Source organism: Hyaena hyaena, unplaced genomic scaffold, assembly GCF_003009895.1.
Source record: "Hyaena hyaena isolate Hyena2069 unplaced genomic scaffold, ASM300989v1 scaffold_78, whole genome shotgun sequence".
Taxonomy (NCBI): domain Eukaryota; kingdom Metazoa; phylum Chordata; class Mammalia; order Carnivora; family Hyaenidae; genus Hyaena; species Hyaena hyaena.
The window spans coordinates 339,450-358,148 of NW_024080710.1; the positions used below are offsets into that span (position 1 = coordinate 339,450).

The 18,699-nt window shown below is 42.4% G+C and overlaps 1 protein-coding gene across 2 annotated transcripts in view; it reads left to right on the forward strand.

Annotated features, from left to right (window-relative positions):
• The first annotated feature begins 17,424 nt into the window (after positions 1 to 17,424).
• ALOX5 (arachidonate 5-lipoxygenase) overlaps positions 17,425 to 18,699 on the forward strand; it is a 49,778-nt gene continuing 48,503 nt past the window's right edge. For both annotated transcript variants that reach the window (XM_039233746.1, XM_039233747.1), the window contains exon 1: positions 17,425 to 17,643. In XM_039233746.1, coding sequence (XP_039089677.1) covers positions 17,494 to 17,643 — 150 coding nt within the window. In that variant the 5' untranslated portion in view covers positions 17,425 to 17,493. The remainder of the gene's footprint in view (positions 17,644 to 18,699) is intronic.

Sequence of the window (18,699 nt, forward strand, 5' to 3'; positions counted from 1 at the left end):
AAAAAAAAAAAAAAAAAAAAAAAAAAAAAAAGTCAGCAGGCTTGGCTGAGGGAAAGCCCAGAGGCTTTGGGGCTGCTTTCAGAGAGAAGGCAGGGCAAACAGCCCATAGACATATAGTATGGTAACAGCGATCAGAAGAATTCCTGGGGCACACAGTGGGGAGGTTATTTGCTTATCTCAGAGTGTGCCTCAGAGAGAGAGGCAGCATTCACAGAGAGATCCTCCAGGAACAAAGGAACTGGCAAGCGTCATTTCCCTCCCTTGCCCCTCAACATAAACACAGAACGACCTGTAGGAAGCAGCACAGCACTGACACCTGCTACCTAACTTGCTTTCACCAAGCCTTGCCCCCTCCAGCTCAGATGGAACCACCCTTCCCAGTCACACATGCCTCAGTACCAGCATGGTGGATCATCCCCCAGAAGACCAACCCAAACCCCTGCCCATATCATGTCTCCTAAGCCATGAGTTTTGCAGAGCCTTGGTTCAGATAGCGGTGGCAACAGGTCTTATTTCACAAGCAGACCAGAGCACATCTGTTAAAACATTCAGGCAGAGAAAAACACTCCCCATAACAGGTAAATAGAGCTTTCACAGATGACTTGCCTGAAGGATAAAATAGCCAGAACACAATGGCAGAACACATACAACACACACTGGAGACATTGCTGGAAATGCCAGGCCCTTGGGAACAGGGGACACTACACTTCAGAGCATTACTGGAATGCTCCATTTCCCTCAAGAATAGGAACAGTAGATGACTCTCCTAACACAGAGAAGCAGGCACAGAGACTTAGAAAAAATGAGAAGACAGCAGAATTTGTCCCAAATGAAAGAACAGGACAAAGCCATGGCCAGAGATCTAAGTGACACGGATATAAGTAAAGTAATATGCCTGATAGAGATCACAAAGATCCTCACTAGACTTGAGAAAAGAGTGGAAGACATCAGTGAGATCGTTAACACAGAGATAAGGAATAACATAGCAGAGATAAAGGGCTCAATAAATGAAATGAGAAACACTAGTTCAAATGAGCAGCAGGCTGGAAGAAGCAAAGGAACAAATTAGTGACCTAGAAGACAAAGTAATAGAAAGCACAGAAAGTAATGAGGTTGAACAAAAGAGAGAAAAAAGAATTATGCAAAACAAGAATAGACTTAGGGAACTCAGTGACTCCATCAAATATAACATTCTCATTATAGAAATCCCAGAAGGAGAGAAAAGGAGGCAGCAAATTTATTTGAGGAGAAAATAGCTAAAAACTTCCCTAATCTGGCAAAGGAAACAGATATCCAAATCCAGGAGGCACAGAGACTCCCAACAAAATCTACAAAAGCAGATCCACACCAAGGCATACTATAATTAAAATGGCAAAATATGATGATAAAGAAAAAAATTTTAAAGCAGCAATACAAAAGATACTTGCATACAGGGAAAACCTCATAAGACTATCAGGGGATTTTCAGCAGAAACTTTCCAAGCAGAAGAGAATACCATGATATATTCAAAGTGCTGAATGGGAAAAATTTGCAGCCAATAATACTCTATCCAGCAAAGCTACTATTCAGAATAGAAAGAGAGATAAAGAGTTTACCAGGCAAACAAAAACTAAAGGAGTTCATGACCACTAAATCAGTGGTGCAAGAAACATTAAAGGGAAGTCTTTGAGTAGAAAGGAAATGTCAAAAGTGACAGTATGAAGGTAGGAAACACAAAAGCAATAAAAGTTAATATTTTTGTAAAATAGCCACCAAGGAACTCACAAAAGAAAAGGGTGTAAAATATACAATGAATCTAAAGAACAGGGAAAAGAGGGGCACTTGGGTGGCTCCGTCGGTTAAGCATCCAACTTCGGGTCAGGTCATGATCTTGCAGTTTGTGGGTTCAAGGCCCATGTCGGGTTCTGTGCTGATAGCTCAGAACCTGGAGCCCGCTTCAGATTCTGTGTCGCCCTCTCTCTCTGCCCCTCCCTGGCTCATGTCCTCTCTCTCTCTCATATTCTCAAAAATGAATAAATGTTAAAAATTTAAAAAAAAGAGGTAAAGAATGGATTGAAACTTAAATGACCATCAAGTTAATATAGACTGCTATATACAAAAGATGTTATATACTAACCTAATGGTAACCACAAATCAAAAACATAAATAAACATGCAAAAAATAAAGAGAAAGTAATCCAAATATATCACTAAAGAAAATCAGCAAACCATGAAAGAAAGAAAGACAAGAAGGCCCAGAGAAATTCTTCAAAACCCACCACAAAACAAGTAATAAAAAGACTCCTAACTGTAGAGAACAAACTGATGGTTACTATAGGGAAAGGGGTTGGGAGCTTGGTGAAATAGTAATGGAGGTTAAGGAGTGTACTTGTTGTGATGAGCACTAGGTGATACATGGAAGTGTTGAATAACTATATAATACAACTGAAACTAATGTAATGGAAACAAATGAAAATGAAAACACAATAGTCAAAACTTTTGGGATGCAGCAAAAGCAGTCACAAGAGGGAGATATATAGCAACACAGGGCTACCTGAAAAAGCAAGAAAAATCTCAAATAAAAAAAAAAACCTAACCTTACACCAAAAGGAACTAGAAAATGAACAGCAAATGAAGTATAAAGCCAGTAAAAGAAGGGAAATAATAAATATTAGAGCAGAAATAAATTATACCAAAACACACACACACACACACACACACACACAGTAGAATAGATTAATGAAACTAGGAACTGGTTCTTTGAAGGAATTGATAAAATTGATAAATCATTAGCCAAACTTATCAAAAAGAAAAGAGGAAGGATCCAAATAAATAAAACCATAAATGAGAAAGGAGAGATCAGAACCAACACCAAAGAAATACAAGTAATGATAAGAGAAGACTATGAAAAATTATGTGCCAACAATTTGGGCAATCTGGAAGAAACAGATAAATTCCTAGATATGTAAATGACCAAAACTGAAACGGGAAAAAATAGATAATTTGAACAGGCCCATAACCATCAAGGAAACTGAATTAGTAATAAAAAATCTCCCAAAAAACAAAAGTCCAGGGCCAGATGACTTCCCCAGAGAATTCTACCAGACATTTAAAGAAGAATTAATACCTGTTCTTTGTAAACTGTTCCAAAAAATGGAAATTGAAGAAAAACTTCCCAACTCATTCTATAAGGCCAGCATTACCTTGATTTCAAAACCAGACAAAGACCCCACTAAAAAGGAGAATTACAAGCTAATATCCCTGATGAACATGGATGCAAAACTTCTCAATAAGATACTAACAATTCAAATCCCATAGTACATTAAAATAATCATTCACCATGATCAAGTGGGATTTATTCCTGGGCTGCAAGAGTGGTTCAATATTCACAAGTCAATCAATGTAATACACCACATTAATACAAGAAAGGAAAAGAACCATATGATCCTCTCAATAGATTCAAAAAAAGCATTTGACAAAATACAACCACCTTTCCTGATAAAAAAAAACCCTCAACAAAATAGGGAAAGTGGAAATATACCTCAACATAATAAAGGTTCAACAAGGTAGAACCACAAAGACCCTGAATAGACAAAGCAATCTTGAAAAAGAAAAGAAAAGCAAGAGTCATCACAATTCCAGACTCCATATTACATACTTCATACTTCATATTACAAAGCTGTAGTTGTCAAGACAGTATGGTACTTGGCACAAAAGCAGACCATACATCAATGGAACAGAATAGAAAACCCAGAAATGGACCCACAACTACATGGTCAACTCATCTTCAACAAAGAAGGAAAGAATATCCAATGATTTCTTTAATAAATGGTTTTGAGAAAACTAAACAGCAACATGTAGAAGAATTAAACTGGACCACTTTCTTACAGCATACACAAAAATAAATTCAAAATGGATGAAAGACCTAAATATGAGACAGGAAACCATCAAAATTCTACGGGAGCATATAGCCAGCCACCTCTTTGACATCAGCCATAGCAATTTCTTACTAGACACATCTCCACAGGCAAGAGAAACAAAACAAAAATGAACTACTGGGACTTCATCAACATAAAAAGCTTCTGCACAGCAACAGAAAAAAGTTAAAAAAAACAAAACCTAAAAGGAAACCTCCAGAATTAGAGAGGATATTTGCAAATGTCATACCTGATAAAGGGTTAGTATTCAAAATATATAAAGAACTTACCAAACTCAACACCCAAAAAACAAATGACCTAGTTAAAAAATGGGCAGAAGTCATGAATAGACATTTCTTCCAAAGAAGTCATCTAGATGGCTAACAGACACATGAAAAGATGCTCAACATCACTTATCATCAGGGAAATACAAATCAAGACCACAATAAGATACCACCTCACACCTGTCAGAATGGCTAAAATTAACAACACAGGAAACAACAGGTGTTGATGAGGAAGAGGAGAAAAGGGAACTCTCTTACGCTGTTGGTGGGAATACAAACAGGTGCAACCTGTTTATGAAGCTTCCTCAAAAAATTAAAAATAGAACTACCCGATGATCCAGCAACTGCACTAGTAGGTGTTTACCCAAAGGATACAAAAATACAGTGCTGGGTGATACAGTCGGCTTCTTCTCAAAAGGCAGGATGCCTCAAAGACATTTCTGAACCTCTAAGAGGGATCTGGGTGAGGATACCCTGTGGCCCTAATTGTATCCTAATTGCATTCACCATGCTCTGTCCCTTTTGCTGCCACTGCTTGGGGGCATACTACTGAGATGAAAGCCAGAAGGATTAGTCTCCCAAATTCTGCCACTCCACCAAACTCATTCAGGAGCAATGCTGAACTTTGCCACCAGCCCAGCTCTGTAGGGCCCTTCCAAGATGGAAGATATAAAGTATCTGTTCCCAAAGCTGGGTAAGGAGAAGGGTGTGCCCTTCCTTATCCACTGGCTCCCACATCAGGCTTCCCTCTTCCACTCTCCAAAGGAGAACCCCTAGACTTGGCCCCGGGGAACTGGCATCTGGTACAAATCCCACCAGCCTCCAGTCCCAGATAGGTGAAAAGATGACCAAGGGGTATTATGGCCACGTCACGAAATAGACTTACTGGATAAGTCACTTCACGTTTCTGAGCTTCTCTTCCCCAACTGTCAGCTGAGAGTAACCACTAATGCTCACCTCTCCTGCCTCTCAGAGCTGTCATGAAAAGCACAATGACATCCCACATAGGTAAATGCTTTGTAATGTGCCAGGTGCTATGCAAATGCTAGCTGATACTATTATCTTTAGTCTCATGGATCAACAAGGCTGAAATTCTAAAAGGTAGAGTTTTAAAATTCATTCTACAGATCATGCCTCCCTTCTCCCCACATCTTTGGTTAAAAGCTGGGACCCTAAAGTTAGATGGCCAAGATTCAAATCCCAGGTCCACCACTTACTGCGTATGCAGCCTCAGGAATGTTACTTGGTCCCCCTTTACCACAGTTTCCCCATTTGTAAAATGAGGGTGAGAATGGTACCTGCCCAAGTAAGTAAGATTCAGGTACAGTTCCTGGCAGTATGAAGCCCCTGATAGAGGTTAGCTAACATCACACACACAATTGACATTTTTGGGTCCTGGGTTTTAATCACATGAGACCATTTTCCTTCTCTAAGAATTTTCACTTTAAGTGGGACTTTCTTGTATACTGATTACAATCCTCACATACTTGAGACATTTAAACACACACACACACACACACACACACACACACACACACACACCATGCCATTCGGGAGATATTTGAACTTGGGCTTCCTTCTCTGCAAAACTGAGTAATGGTATTTACTTCCCAGGGGTGTTGTGAGAATAAATGAGATAGAGTATGTAAAATTTCTTAGCACACAGTGTCTAAAACATTACTAGTTCCCTTTCTCCCCACCTACGTGTGGCCACAAATTGTTGTTCTGGGAATCACACACTGAAAGTGAACAGAACTGGCAAGAGCTCATGGTTCTCAGCCTCTAGTGGGAGACATAGACAATAAACAAGGAAAGACCTAACATAATCTCAGGCAGCAGTAAGTGCAATCATCACCAGTGAGAGCCCCTAAACTCCAGAAACTCCTAGAAGCTTCTGCCTAGCTATCAATTTTATCTTTTAGAAACTAACTGGTTGCTGTAACAGGAAAAGAAATTTTGAGTGTGACCCTCAAGGCGATGCCTAGGCAGATGAAGTTAAAGTATCCAACAGTTACACGGCTTCGTTATACTGCTAAAATCCGCACTCTAGGAGGGACATAGGATTCATCAACATAACATACGTTGTATGTATAGATATGTCTTCTGAGTGGGCATACCCAACTTTATGGCTGCCCATTACATGCAATAATGGGACCTCCCCTTCTGAATTTTCATCACAAACCCTAATAAAAGGAAGCCGCCTAACCTGTTTGGGGAATCATGGCTCTGAAATGATTTCCCATCATCTCCTTATTTGCTGCAAATAAAAATGACATCATGAGGCAACTGCACCTGGTGTAGCCTCTGTCTGTGACTCACCAAGGAGCAGACCCATACTGGTTCAGTAACACCATGAAAAAAGTTCACATGGCTTGAAAGGAGTGGCCTTTTCAGACAGGGGGTTAGGGCAGGCTTCTTTGGAGAGAGATTATGGTACTTAAACCCCTTGGAGTGAATTAGTTGTCTTGTGTTGGTTCAGTTATCTTAGAGAAAATCTCTTGAGATTGTCTAATGTTGGGATGAAAACTATCATATACTCAGCCTGCGTATGAGAACTCTTCTTCCTTTTGAAAAAACATACCCATCACAAATGTAACAAGTTTGTTTGAATCTTGTCCTTCATGAATCAAAAAGTATCTCTGTACTCAGTGAAGTTCCAAAGGGAAGAATGTTCATTAGCTTTGTCTTGCTAAGTAGAACAAATGAACTGAGCCACAGATAGTAAACATACCTGGATTGTAGGAGAGTATAAACCAAGGTAAAGTAGTACAGGGTGCCCCACCCCACTTCTTATATAACAGCCTTGAGGGATACAAGAGGGACCAACTAGCAAAAGTCTGGTCTTGTTCTGAAAGCCACAAAGAGGGAGAAAGGGGAGGCCTTCATCCAAAAGTGTCTGAGCTCTGATCACAGGCTGGAGAAGGTGCAACCAGCATTCATCATTATCCTTTCAGCAAGATCCTTACAAAAATGCACTCTTACAACCTAGTCTTCTTCTTCTTCTTCCCCTGAGGGGAAATCATCCAGGACTAGGAGGTCATCTATCTAAGCGCAGGGGTGGGGGTGGGGGGGTTCTGTGCAATTTTTTTCTTTTTCTTTCTTTTTCTAAATTCCCAGTGAAGGGGCATTTCTTGCTAGTGCTCAGTGGTAGTCTGTCCTTCATTCTGATTAACTATGCAAATGAACCAGGAGAAACTGAAATGAGCTATAAATGTTTGGAACTCACCAATAAAAGGTATAGTCCAGGTGACAGATGGATAGATAGTGATAGACGGATAGATGTATCGATGCGGTGAGCATTTTGTAATGTATCTGAATATCAAATCACTATATAGTATACCTGAAACTAATATAATACCATATGTCAATTATACTTCCATTTAAAATATTTAAAATTTTTTTTAATGTTTTATCTATTTCTAGGAGAGAGAGAGAGAGAGACAGCATGAGCAGGAGAGGGTCAGAGAGAGAAGAAGTCACAGACTCTGAAACAGGCTCCAGGCTCTGAGCTGGCAGTCAGCACAGAGCCCGACGCGGGGCTCGAACCCACGAACCACGAGATCATGACCTAAGCGAAAGTCGGACACTTAACCGACTAAGCCACCCAGGCACCCCTAAAATATTTAAAGAGAGAGGGAAAAAAGGTCTGACTCCACAAAACACCCTCCAAAGGAAAAGGACTGTTCAGAAGGACCTGCAACCAGGTACTTCCCTGGCCAGCCAGGGCACAGGGCCACACTGTCCTGCTGCAGCTCTAAGTGCAGTGGCTGTAGGGCTTCCTGTAGACATGCCACAAGGGTCACTCCATGAGTCAGGGGATCATGCGACCAGCTGGAGGGGAAGTTAGAACTGTTCTCTCAAGCTTAGGCTCGGGCTGCCAGTTTGCTTTGCCCACCGCAAAAACCAGACTTTCTTAGCAAGTTTCAGACTCTCTAAAGTTTCAGACTCTCTAATAATTCAACCTACCTAGGATCTACTTACAGCTTCTTTTTGCCTGACATCATGCTGGAGACCAAAAGATGAATAAGATACAATCCCTGCCCTCACAGTCTCCAGAATATGTTGGGGGAGATGGAGACAGAAGCAAGTGCTGATGGGACAGAGGGGCAACATGCCAAAATATGAACATCAGCAAAAGTTGTGGGAGCTCAGAAGATGTGCATATAACTCTGTCCAGAAGGGCTCCATGGAAGAAGCAACACTAGTGTACTTTCTTGGAGGAGGAAACCAAGAGACAGAGAAGGAAAACAGGAGTATTCCAGACAGGGAAGGAAATATGCCAAGATTTCATGGGGATGAGAGGGAATGTTCAGGAAAGAGCACAGTAGTTGAAACACAACATGAGGTCAGCTGTATGGGTCAACATGGCTAGGCTACAGTACCCAGTTATTAAATTCATTCAGTCAATTAAACACTGACCTGGGAGGGGGGCACCTGGGTGGCTCAGTCAGTTAAGTGCTGACTTCAGCTCAGATCATGATGTCACCATTGGTGGGTTTGAGCCCCGCGTTGGCTCTGTGCTGACAGCCTGGAGCCTGCTTCGGATTCTGTATCTCCCTCTCTCTCTTCCTCTCCCTCACTCTCTCTTTTTCAAAAATAAGGTTTATCTATACGATGGAATACTACATGGCAATGAGAAAGAATGAAATCTGGCCATGTGTAGCAACATGGATAGAACTTGAGGGTGTTAGGCTGAGCGAAATAGTCAGGCAGAGAAGGACAAATACCGTATGTTTGCAAATATAGGAGAATTAGGAGGAACTTAAGGGGGGACCATGGGGGAGAAGAAGGGGAAAAAAATAGTTGGGGAGAAGGAGGGAGGCAAACCATGAGAGACTCTTGAATGCTGAGAACAAACTGAGGACTGATGAGTGTGTGTGTGGGGGGGTGATGGTCATGGAGGAGAGCACTTGTGGGGATGAGCACTGGGTGTTATATGGAAACCAACCTGATAATAAACTATTTGTAATAAAATAAAAATAAATAAATAAACATAAAAATTAAAAAAAAAAAACCCTGACCTAGGTGTTGCTGTAAAGAAAGATATTTTGTAGATGTGATTAATACCTATAATCAGTTGACTTTATGTAAAAGAGATTATCTTGGATTATCTGGGTGGGCCTGATCCAATCAGTTGAAAGGCTTTAAGAAGAGAACTGAGTTTTCCCTGAAGAAGAACTTCCTCCTGTGGACAGCAGCATCAGCTGCTGCCTGAGAGTTTCCAACCTGCCATTCCTGATACCCTGATTTCAGACTTGTTTACCCACAGTCACAGAAGCCAATCCTTGCAATAAAGCTCTTCATATGCTTCTGGCTCTGTGTCTCTAATGGAAGCCTGACCAAAATACAAGGGAAGGATGGAGGAATGAGTGGAGGGCAGGAGGGACAAGACTGTGAAAGCCCAGTGCACAGAGTGAGTGCTTTATCTTAAAGGCAAATGATTCTCAAAAATGTTCCCACTTGTATCAAGGGTTTGGAGGGTAAGGGTGGGGGAGGTAACAAGCCAATAATTTAGCACCTCTAGACCCTGTATTAGTTCACTTTATGTTCAATCAGAGCATCTCTGCTTTTACCTGCTTCCTTGTAGGATTTCATTTGAAGGAAAGGATTTGCTTTTCTTTCAGGTTGGGAAGCAATGACACAAGAAGCATTTCCAGAATGATGGTGTGAGGAGCTTGGCAGACATTCTTCAGAGTGAAACAACCATAACTGGTGAAAATCAAGAAAAAAACAAAACAAAAAAATATTAAAGATAGAGAAAATTGTCCTAAAGGCATACAGCAAATGAAGAAAGATTTATTCAAGAAAATCTCCTAACCTCAGTAAGAGTACTGAGAGTTTGTGGCATTTAAGCCTTGACCCATGCCCTCCCTTCCCTCCCACACAGCCCTGTAAAATGGAAACTCTACTCTGGGGATGTGCAGTGGAGAAGATAGGATGCTTTGTCCCCCAGCCCAGTTTATGACTATAGTTTCACCCCAGGAGGGGAAGACCACTACCATTTTTCATTTCATCTGGCTCTATGTTGCAGAAGTTCTATCCTAGGCAAGTTTGGCCCAGAGTTCCAAAGCTCTTTTCTTCCTCTCAGTCTCTACTCTTAGGGCACAAGCTCTTTCCAAGGCACAACAGGCCAAGAATACTGTGCTCTGAATGCCCTCACCTCAAGTCACTCATAATGTGGGAATCCCATGCCAAGAGAGGAGACTCTATGCCACAAGAGGCAGAAAAACAGAGGCTACTGTCCCACTCACTGCCCCACTCATAAAGAAGAGAAGTCATCTGAAAAAAGCATGCCACCATTTCCAACACAGCTCCTGAGCAGTGGCATAGAGGTCCTGTCCAGGGAAAGAGCCCCAAAGGTCCCCCTAAGGGGACTGACATTATTTGGAAGACAGCATGGAAAGTTCAAAGGTGCTGTCAAAAAAATAAAAAAGATGGAGATTTTGGTGGCAAGCAAGTAAGAGGAGGATGGCAGCTTAAAAAGAGCAGTAAGTTAAACTATAAACCACCAAGACGTGTACAATAGAAACCAAGAAAGGAGACAGCTAGGAAAAGCCTTCCTAGGTTAAAACAAACTTCAAAGACAGGACTCAGAGACTACTGCTATAAACGGTCCGAATTTATATGAATCTGACTGTGAAGCAATTTATGTCCCAGGGAACTGTCAAAATCAATGGCAATCAGCCAGCACTTAGTGGAGGCAAATATTAAGATGTGGTGCCAAAAGAGGCAGAAAACTTAGCAGATAAGGGAGACACAAAGAGAAAACTGCTAAAAACTTTGTCATCCCAGCTTGAGAATATACATGCCCAAGGCTGTGACCCAAGGAGTGACAGCAGAGGAAATAGACTTCACTCTACAGACCGGTCAAGTCAATAAAAAATAAACAATCAAATGACAGCAACAGATACATAAACCAAATGAACAGAATAGAGAGTCTAGAAATAAATCCATATATACAGTCAATTAATCTATAACAAGTGTGCCAAGAATACACAACAGGGAAAAATAATCTCTTCAATAAACGATGCAGGGGAAAGCGGATATTCCCAAGCAAAAGATTGAAACTGGACCCTTACCTTACACCATATATATAATCAACTCAAAATGGATTAAAGATTTAAATATAAGGCCTGAAATGATAACACTCCTATAAGAAAACATAAGGAAGAAGCTCTTTGACACTAGTCTTGGAAATTATATTTGAATATGATACCAAAAACACAAAAGCAAAAATTTTTTGCAACAAAAGCAAAAATAAACAAGTGAGCCTACGTCAAACTAAAACTCAGCTGCACAGGAAATGAAACAATGAACAAAATGAAACAACAACCAATCGATGGGAGAAAATATGTGCAAACCATATATCTGATAAGAATTTAATCTCCAAAATATATGAGGGACTCATACAACTCAATTGCAATGAAATAAACAAGCCAATTAAAAATGGGCAGGTGAGGTGAATAGCCATATTTTCAAAGACATACAAATGGCCAACCGGTAAATGAAAAGGTACTGAACATCATTAATCAACAGGGAAATGCAAATCAAAACCTCGATGAGATAACACCTCACACTGTTAGGATGGCTGTTATCAAAAAGACAAGAGATAACAAGTGTTGGCCATGGTGTGGAGAAAAGGGAACCCTTGTGCACTGTTGGTGGTAATGTAAATTGGTGCAGCAACTATGGAAAACTGTATGAAGGCTCCTCAAAAAATCAAAAATAGAACTACCATATGATCCAACAATCCCACTTCTGGGTATATATCCAAAGAAAATGAAATCAGCGTCTCAAAGAGATATCTGCATTCCTCTGTTTATTACTGCATTATTCACAATGACTAAGATTTGGACACAACCTAAGTGTCCATGGATGGATGAATACATGAAGAAAATATGTGGAATATTATTCATCTATTAAAAAAAGGAAATCTTGGGGCGCCTGGGTGGCTTAGTCGGTTAAGCGTCCAACTTTTGCTTAGGTCATGATCTCGCGGTTCGTGGGTTTGAGCCTCGCGTTGGGCTCTGTGCTGACTGCCAGCTCAGAGCCTGGAGCCTGTTTCAGTCTGTGACTCCCTCTCTCTCTGACCCTCCCCTGCTCATGCTATCTCTCTCTCTCTCCCCTAGAAATAAATAAGACATTTAAAAAAATTTTAAAAAAAGGAAATCTTGCCATTTGCAAAAACATGGAAGACATTATGCTCAATGAAATAAGCCAAACACAGAAAGCAAATACTGTATGATCTCACTTATGAGTAGAATCTAAAAAAGTCAAACTCAGAACCAGAACCAGAGAGTAGAGCAACGGTTCTCAGGGGTTGAAGATGGGGAGACATTGGTCAAAGGGTACAAACTTCCAGTTATAAGATAAATAAGTTCTGGATGTCTAATGCACAGCATGGTGACTATAGTCAATAACATTGTACTGTATACTTAACATTTGCTAATAGAATAGATCTTAAGTGATCTCACCACACCAAAAAAAAAAAAAAATTGTGAGGTAATGGATACCTTAATGGCTTCATTGTAGTAATCATGTCACAGTGTATCCATATATCAAAACCTCGCATTGTATACCTTAAATGTATACAATTTTTATTTGTCAATTATACCCTAATAAAGCTAGGGAACAGGGAGGCACATAAACAAACAAACAAACAAATAGCTTTCCTTCAAAAAGAAGTAAAATATTCAGGAATAAATTTAATCCCATGAAAAAAGTACACTGAAAACTATGAAACATTATTGAAAGAAATCAGAAAAGATTTAAATAAATTGAAACATATCCCATGTTCCTGGTTAGAAGACTTAGTATTAAGACAGCAATACTTTGGCGCACCTGGGTGGCTCAGTCAGTTGGGTGTCCAACTTTGGCTCAGGTCATGATCTCACGATTTGTGAGTTCGAGCCCCACATTGGGCTCTGTGCTTGATAGCAAGGAGCCTGACCCTGCTTCAGATTCTGTGTCTCCCCTCTGCCCCTCTTCTGCTCATGCTCTGTCTCTCTCCTTCAAAAATAAACATTAAAAAAAAAGCAATACTTCCCAAATTGATCTATAGCTTCAATATGATCCCTATCAAAATCACACCTTGCTTTTTTTCTTTTTCTTTTTTTTATTTTTTGCAGAAATTGAGAACTTGATCCTATAATTTATAAGAAAATGCAATGGACATAAAATAGCCAAAGAATTCTTGAAAAATGAACAAGGATGAATCCACACTTCCCAATATCAAAGCTTACTATGAGGTTACAGTAATCAAGATAGTGTGGCACTGACATATGATACACATTTTGGTCACTGGTTCCAAAGTGAAAGTCCAGAAATAAATCCCTATAGATATGCTGAATTAAATGTTTTTTTTACTAAGGAATAAAGACAATTCAATGAAGAATTGAATGTTTTCAACAAATGATGCCACAACAGGATAGTCAAGTGCAAAGGACTACATTTGGATCCCTTTACCACATCACACATAAAAATTGGCAAAATGGATCATAGATCTAAATGAAGAACTAAAAGTATAAAATTCTATGAAGGAAACACAGGAATAAATTTTTGTGACCTTAATATAAGCAACCATCTGCTAGATATGGTACTAAAACCACAACCAACAATATATATATATAAACCTAATATATACAAATATATATATAAACCTAAAATATAAAAATTAGGTTTACTCAAAATTAAAAACTTTTCTGCTTCAAATAGAACCACCAAAAAAGTGAAAAGACAATCTATAGATGCAACAAAACATGTGTAAATAAGATAGTTGACAAAAGACTTCTTTCCAGTATGTATGAACACTTGTAACTCAATAAGAAAACTAATTTCAAAATGTGTCAAAGATCTTAATATACATTTCTTTAAAAGAGATACACAAATTGGCAACAAATGTTGCATAACATCATTAGCCATTAGGGAAATCCAAATAAAAACCACAGTAAGATACCACTTCACCGAGAATATACTGTGCTGAAGAGGATGTAGACAAAATGGAACCTTACAGATTGCTTATCTGTAAGCAATATGGTTACAGATGGTAAGTGGTGCAGCCACTTTAGAAAGAGATCTGCATTTTCTCAAAATTAAGTTACCATATGATCCACCAATTTCACTCCTAGTTATCTCCCCAAGAGAAATGAAAACACATGTCTACACAAAAAATTTATACACGAATATTCACAGCATCATTATTCACAATAGCCCAAAGTGGAAAAAACTCAAATTTCTATCATCTGATGAATGGATGAACACAATATGGCATACCCATGAAATGGAATATTATTTAGCAACAAAAAGGAATAAAGTGTTGATGCATGCTGCAACATGCATGGCTGTCAATATGGGAGATTTTTGTGGTAAGCAATTAAGAGGATGCCAGGAGGACAGTCATGAAAGGTCACATATTGTATGATTCCATTCACACGAAATGCCCAGAATAAGCCAATCTATGGACAGAATATAGATTAGTGTTTGCCCTGGCTGGAAAGATGAGGGGCGTAATGGGAAATGACTGCTAAGAGGTGACAGAAATGTTCTAAAACTGATTGTAGTAATGGTCTCACAACTCCCTGAATATTACTAAACACCACTAAACTGTAGACATTAAATGAGTAAACTGCATAGTATACTAAAATATACTATAAAGCTGGAAGGAAATAAGGAAGGAAGGAAATGATGGACTTTAAATAAGGCAGTGAGATTATCTCATCTATGCTACAGGGAAATAACTCTGGCTAAAGAATTGGGGGAGCAGGGCAATTAGGCTAGAGGTAAAGAGATGAAGTAGGAAGATGTTGTTATGATCTGTGTAGGAGACGCTGAAAGCCTAAACTTGGGCAGAGAGAGTGAAAACATAGGGATATTCTGGAAACTACCCCACAATGGCAAAGTTTCTATGAAACCAATATTCCATGTTTTGCATGACAGTAAATGGCATGAGTATAAATTTCTTTAGTCCACGGGAAGGAAAGTAGCTTAATTACATGTTACAAAGTTCTCAAAATGTTCATATACTTTGGTCCATTTCTAAATCCCTATCTTAAGAAAAACTTTTTAAAATGTTTTAAGCACCAAATATGTACTATACGATTAATAAGCGTAATGAGGGAAATCAGCCTAAATGCCCAATAATAGCAGAGTACTTAAAAGAAATAGTGGTATATAATTGAATATTATGCGGTCATTAAAATATTTAAAAAGTAAAATTACATAGGAAAATACATGTTATAATATCAAGGAAAATGCAAATACACAAATTCCACACAATGGTGTGGTCCTGATGGTGTAAAAAGGTCCAATGTAATGAATATTTACTAACTACTTTTTCTACACATTATGAATTCTATTTCTATATCAATCTTTTCTCTAATTTCTACAATATATTACTTTTGCCTGAAATAAAGATATTGTATGTACTTTTCTTTTTTAAAAATGTTTTATTTATTTCTGAGAGAGAGAGAGACAGCGTGAGCAGGGGAGGTCACAGAGAGAGGGAGACACAGTATGGGAAGCAGGCTCCAGGCTCTGAGCTGGCAGTCAGCACAGAGCCCGACGCGGGGCTCGAACCCACGAACCGTGAGACCATGACCTGAGCCGAAGACGGACGCCTAACTGACTGAGTCACCGAGGCGTCCCTGTATGTACTTTTCAAAAAAAAAAAATAGCCATTTTATTCTTAGGTTTGAACTGCAATTCAAGGGCCGTCCTTCTCCCTGAGTCTTGGGTTTCCTGGAGCCTGTCTCTTGCCTGGCGCGGGTTGGATCCCACTTCTATCCCGGTGCTATTTCCATCTGCTCATCTCAGCTGTGCCCTTTCTTTCGTGTCCTACTATTTGGTTCCCTGAGAATCCCTCCAGGGCCTTTCCATGAATAAAGCCAGCCCCACTGAAATCTGCCCTCCTGTAGAAAGTGGACTGGCAGGTACCCTCTCTCCGCTCAGAATGGCGTCAGGCCAGGTGGCAGGTGGCAGGATCGGCCACCAGGTGGAGCCCCGGTTCCCAGAAATGGAGAGCCTGCGTCTTTGCAAGTCCCCAACAGTGAGTGTACCAAGCAGCGGACCTGACGCACCCACCACCTCACATGGAATGAACTTAAATTTTAATTTGGCTCAGCCCAGTATTGAATGTACACCATTGAAGTTGGCGGGGCGGGGATAGTGGGGGGCAGGGTGGTGGGCATGAGATGTGAGGAAGGCGAATACCTAAGACATTTATCAGGTCACAGCAGTAGGAAAGCTGACCACCCATGGGAAGCTTCCCTCTAGAACACAAAGCCTTCTACTAACATGTCTTTCGGGCCTCTGCTCACCTCCAACTAGAAAGTCGACCAATGTACTCCACCAGGCAGCCCGCTCCCCAGGTGCCGGCCCTCACCCCTGGAACATTCTTGCTGTGGAGTCCATATCTTTCTCCTTCTCCCTAGCACTTCCAGCCAGTGGTCCAGTCCTATGAGCCGTCTCCAAGGAAGTCTCATTCCTTCCCCGCCACACCCCAGCCTCCCGGCCGCCGAGTTTCTCCCCAAGCCTCCTGACCTCCTCCAGACAACCCCTAGGTGTTCAGATTTGTGTTTTCTTGCCCTTGGACAGTGCCCTCCATGTCCCACTGTACATGGACAACTCTGGGCCTGAGAGCGGCTGGCATCTGACTCACCTCGGTGTCCACCTGCTCCTTGCCCGGAGTGACATTCAGCCAAGACTGTGGAAGAAGCCAGAGCTGACTGAAGTCTCTGCGTTCCAGATTCCACTCTCAGTGTCGGCTCAGGTGTGGCTTCCTCCAAGAAGCCTGCCTGACTCCCCAGGTGAGTCCCCTTCCCGGTGTAGATTCCCAGAGCACCCCTGGTCTAAGAAACCACGGAATACGGGTAGTCGCCCGAGCCACGCTGGGACCTTGGTGAGAGCAGAGACGGAGTCTCCTCTTCTAGGGTCTTCCGGGAGCCTGTGGCGGAGGCAAGCTGAGGGAGGAGGGAAGTGTGAAGAGTGAAAACAAGGAATGGGACACTGAGTCAGTGAATGCACGGATGCCTGGGGGAGGGGACGGCAGCTGAGGCTGCCCGGTGCCCCAGACTGCTAAACCGGCCCCAAGCCAATCCCGGGAGAAGCAAGAACCGGCGACCCCTACCACGTCCGCGGCGGGTCCCGAGGCGCCGCGCGTCAGGGGCGGGGCGGGGGCGGGGCCGGGCTGTGGGGTCGGCGCGTGCAGGGGGCGGGGCCGGGAGGGGGAAGAGGCCCGTGCGCGGGTCCCGGCGAGGTGCTGACGCGCGTGGACAGCGGCGCGCGCACCGTGGCTCTTGGCGCTCGCAGCCCTCCGCCATGCCCTCCTACACGGTCACCGTGGCCACCGGCAGCCAGTGGTTCGCTGGCACCGACGACTACATCTACCTCAGCCTCGTGGGCTCCGCGGGCTGCAGCGAGAAGCACCTGCTGGACAAGCCCTTCTACAACGACTTCGAGCGCGGCGCGGTGAGGAAGCGCGGCTGGGACCGGGCTGGGGACACCCTGGACCCTTCGGGGAGGGCGCCCGGGACTCTTCGGGGCAGTAGGGGCCGGGCTTGGGGAGTGTCCAGGACCCCGTCGGGACAACCCAAGTTCGGGGGGGGGGGGGGCCGGGGCAGAGGCTTGCAGAGTGAGGTCTACAGGGCGCCGCACTTCTCCTCTGGGAGCAGGAGAAGGTGCGAGGTCTGCTCTCCTTCTCACAAACAGGGACCCCGAGCCTCTGAGAGGTTTCTTAACTGGGCCAATACTGTGGGCTGAATGACTTGTGCCCCACTTTGTAGGGCTCCTTCCACAGGTCGTGGGGTGGGAGTGGAGGGTCGTGCAGGTCCTTGCCCAGCCGTGATGCACAGATGGCTCCTCGGAGCAGCCTCAAGCCGTGGTGAGAAAGCGCAGGTCTGGGGGGGTCAGAGGCTGGGTTGAATCTGAGCCTGACTGCTAGCTCACTCTGCGCCCTCACTGGGCCTCAGTTTCCCCAAATGTAAAATGGAAGGGATGACTTTCAGACTGGTCTAGGAATCTGGGTGAGCCCAAGCCCAGCTGGTGGCCCAGAGTGATACTAGCAGATGTCTTCACACCTGGGTAGCTCACATCCTCAGGGCAGATCACCAGAGGAAATTAGAAAGAAGGAACAAAAAAACTTTTGCAACCTGGAGATCATCTGACTCCCAACAGAGTATACACTAGGGAACACTTCTAAGCCAAATGTGAGGACTCAGTGGAGCAGGTAGAGGAAGGAGGGCTTCTCCTCTCCCCTTCTCACTAGATATCCTGGAGCTGTGGGGAGTCCATGAGCAAAGGGAGCCAGTGTTTACTGTACCTCGTGTCTGTGGTACTGAGTTCTATATAAGGCTCCATTTAGAAGCCAGCTCTTGACGGTGACCTGGGCATGAATTGCAGCCCTGTGGCTTTCTCCGTGAGCATAGCAGGTCATAGTCCTTACCAAGCATTTAGTGACTTGCCCAGTCCACTGCCAAGTGCATAGTAAATGCTCATTGTATGATAATTGTAACAGTCCCAACCCAC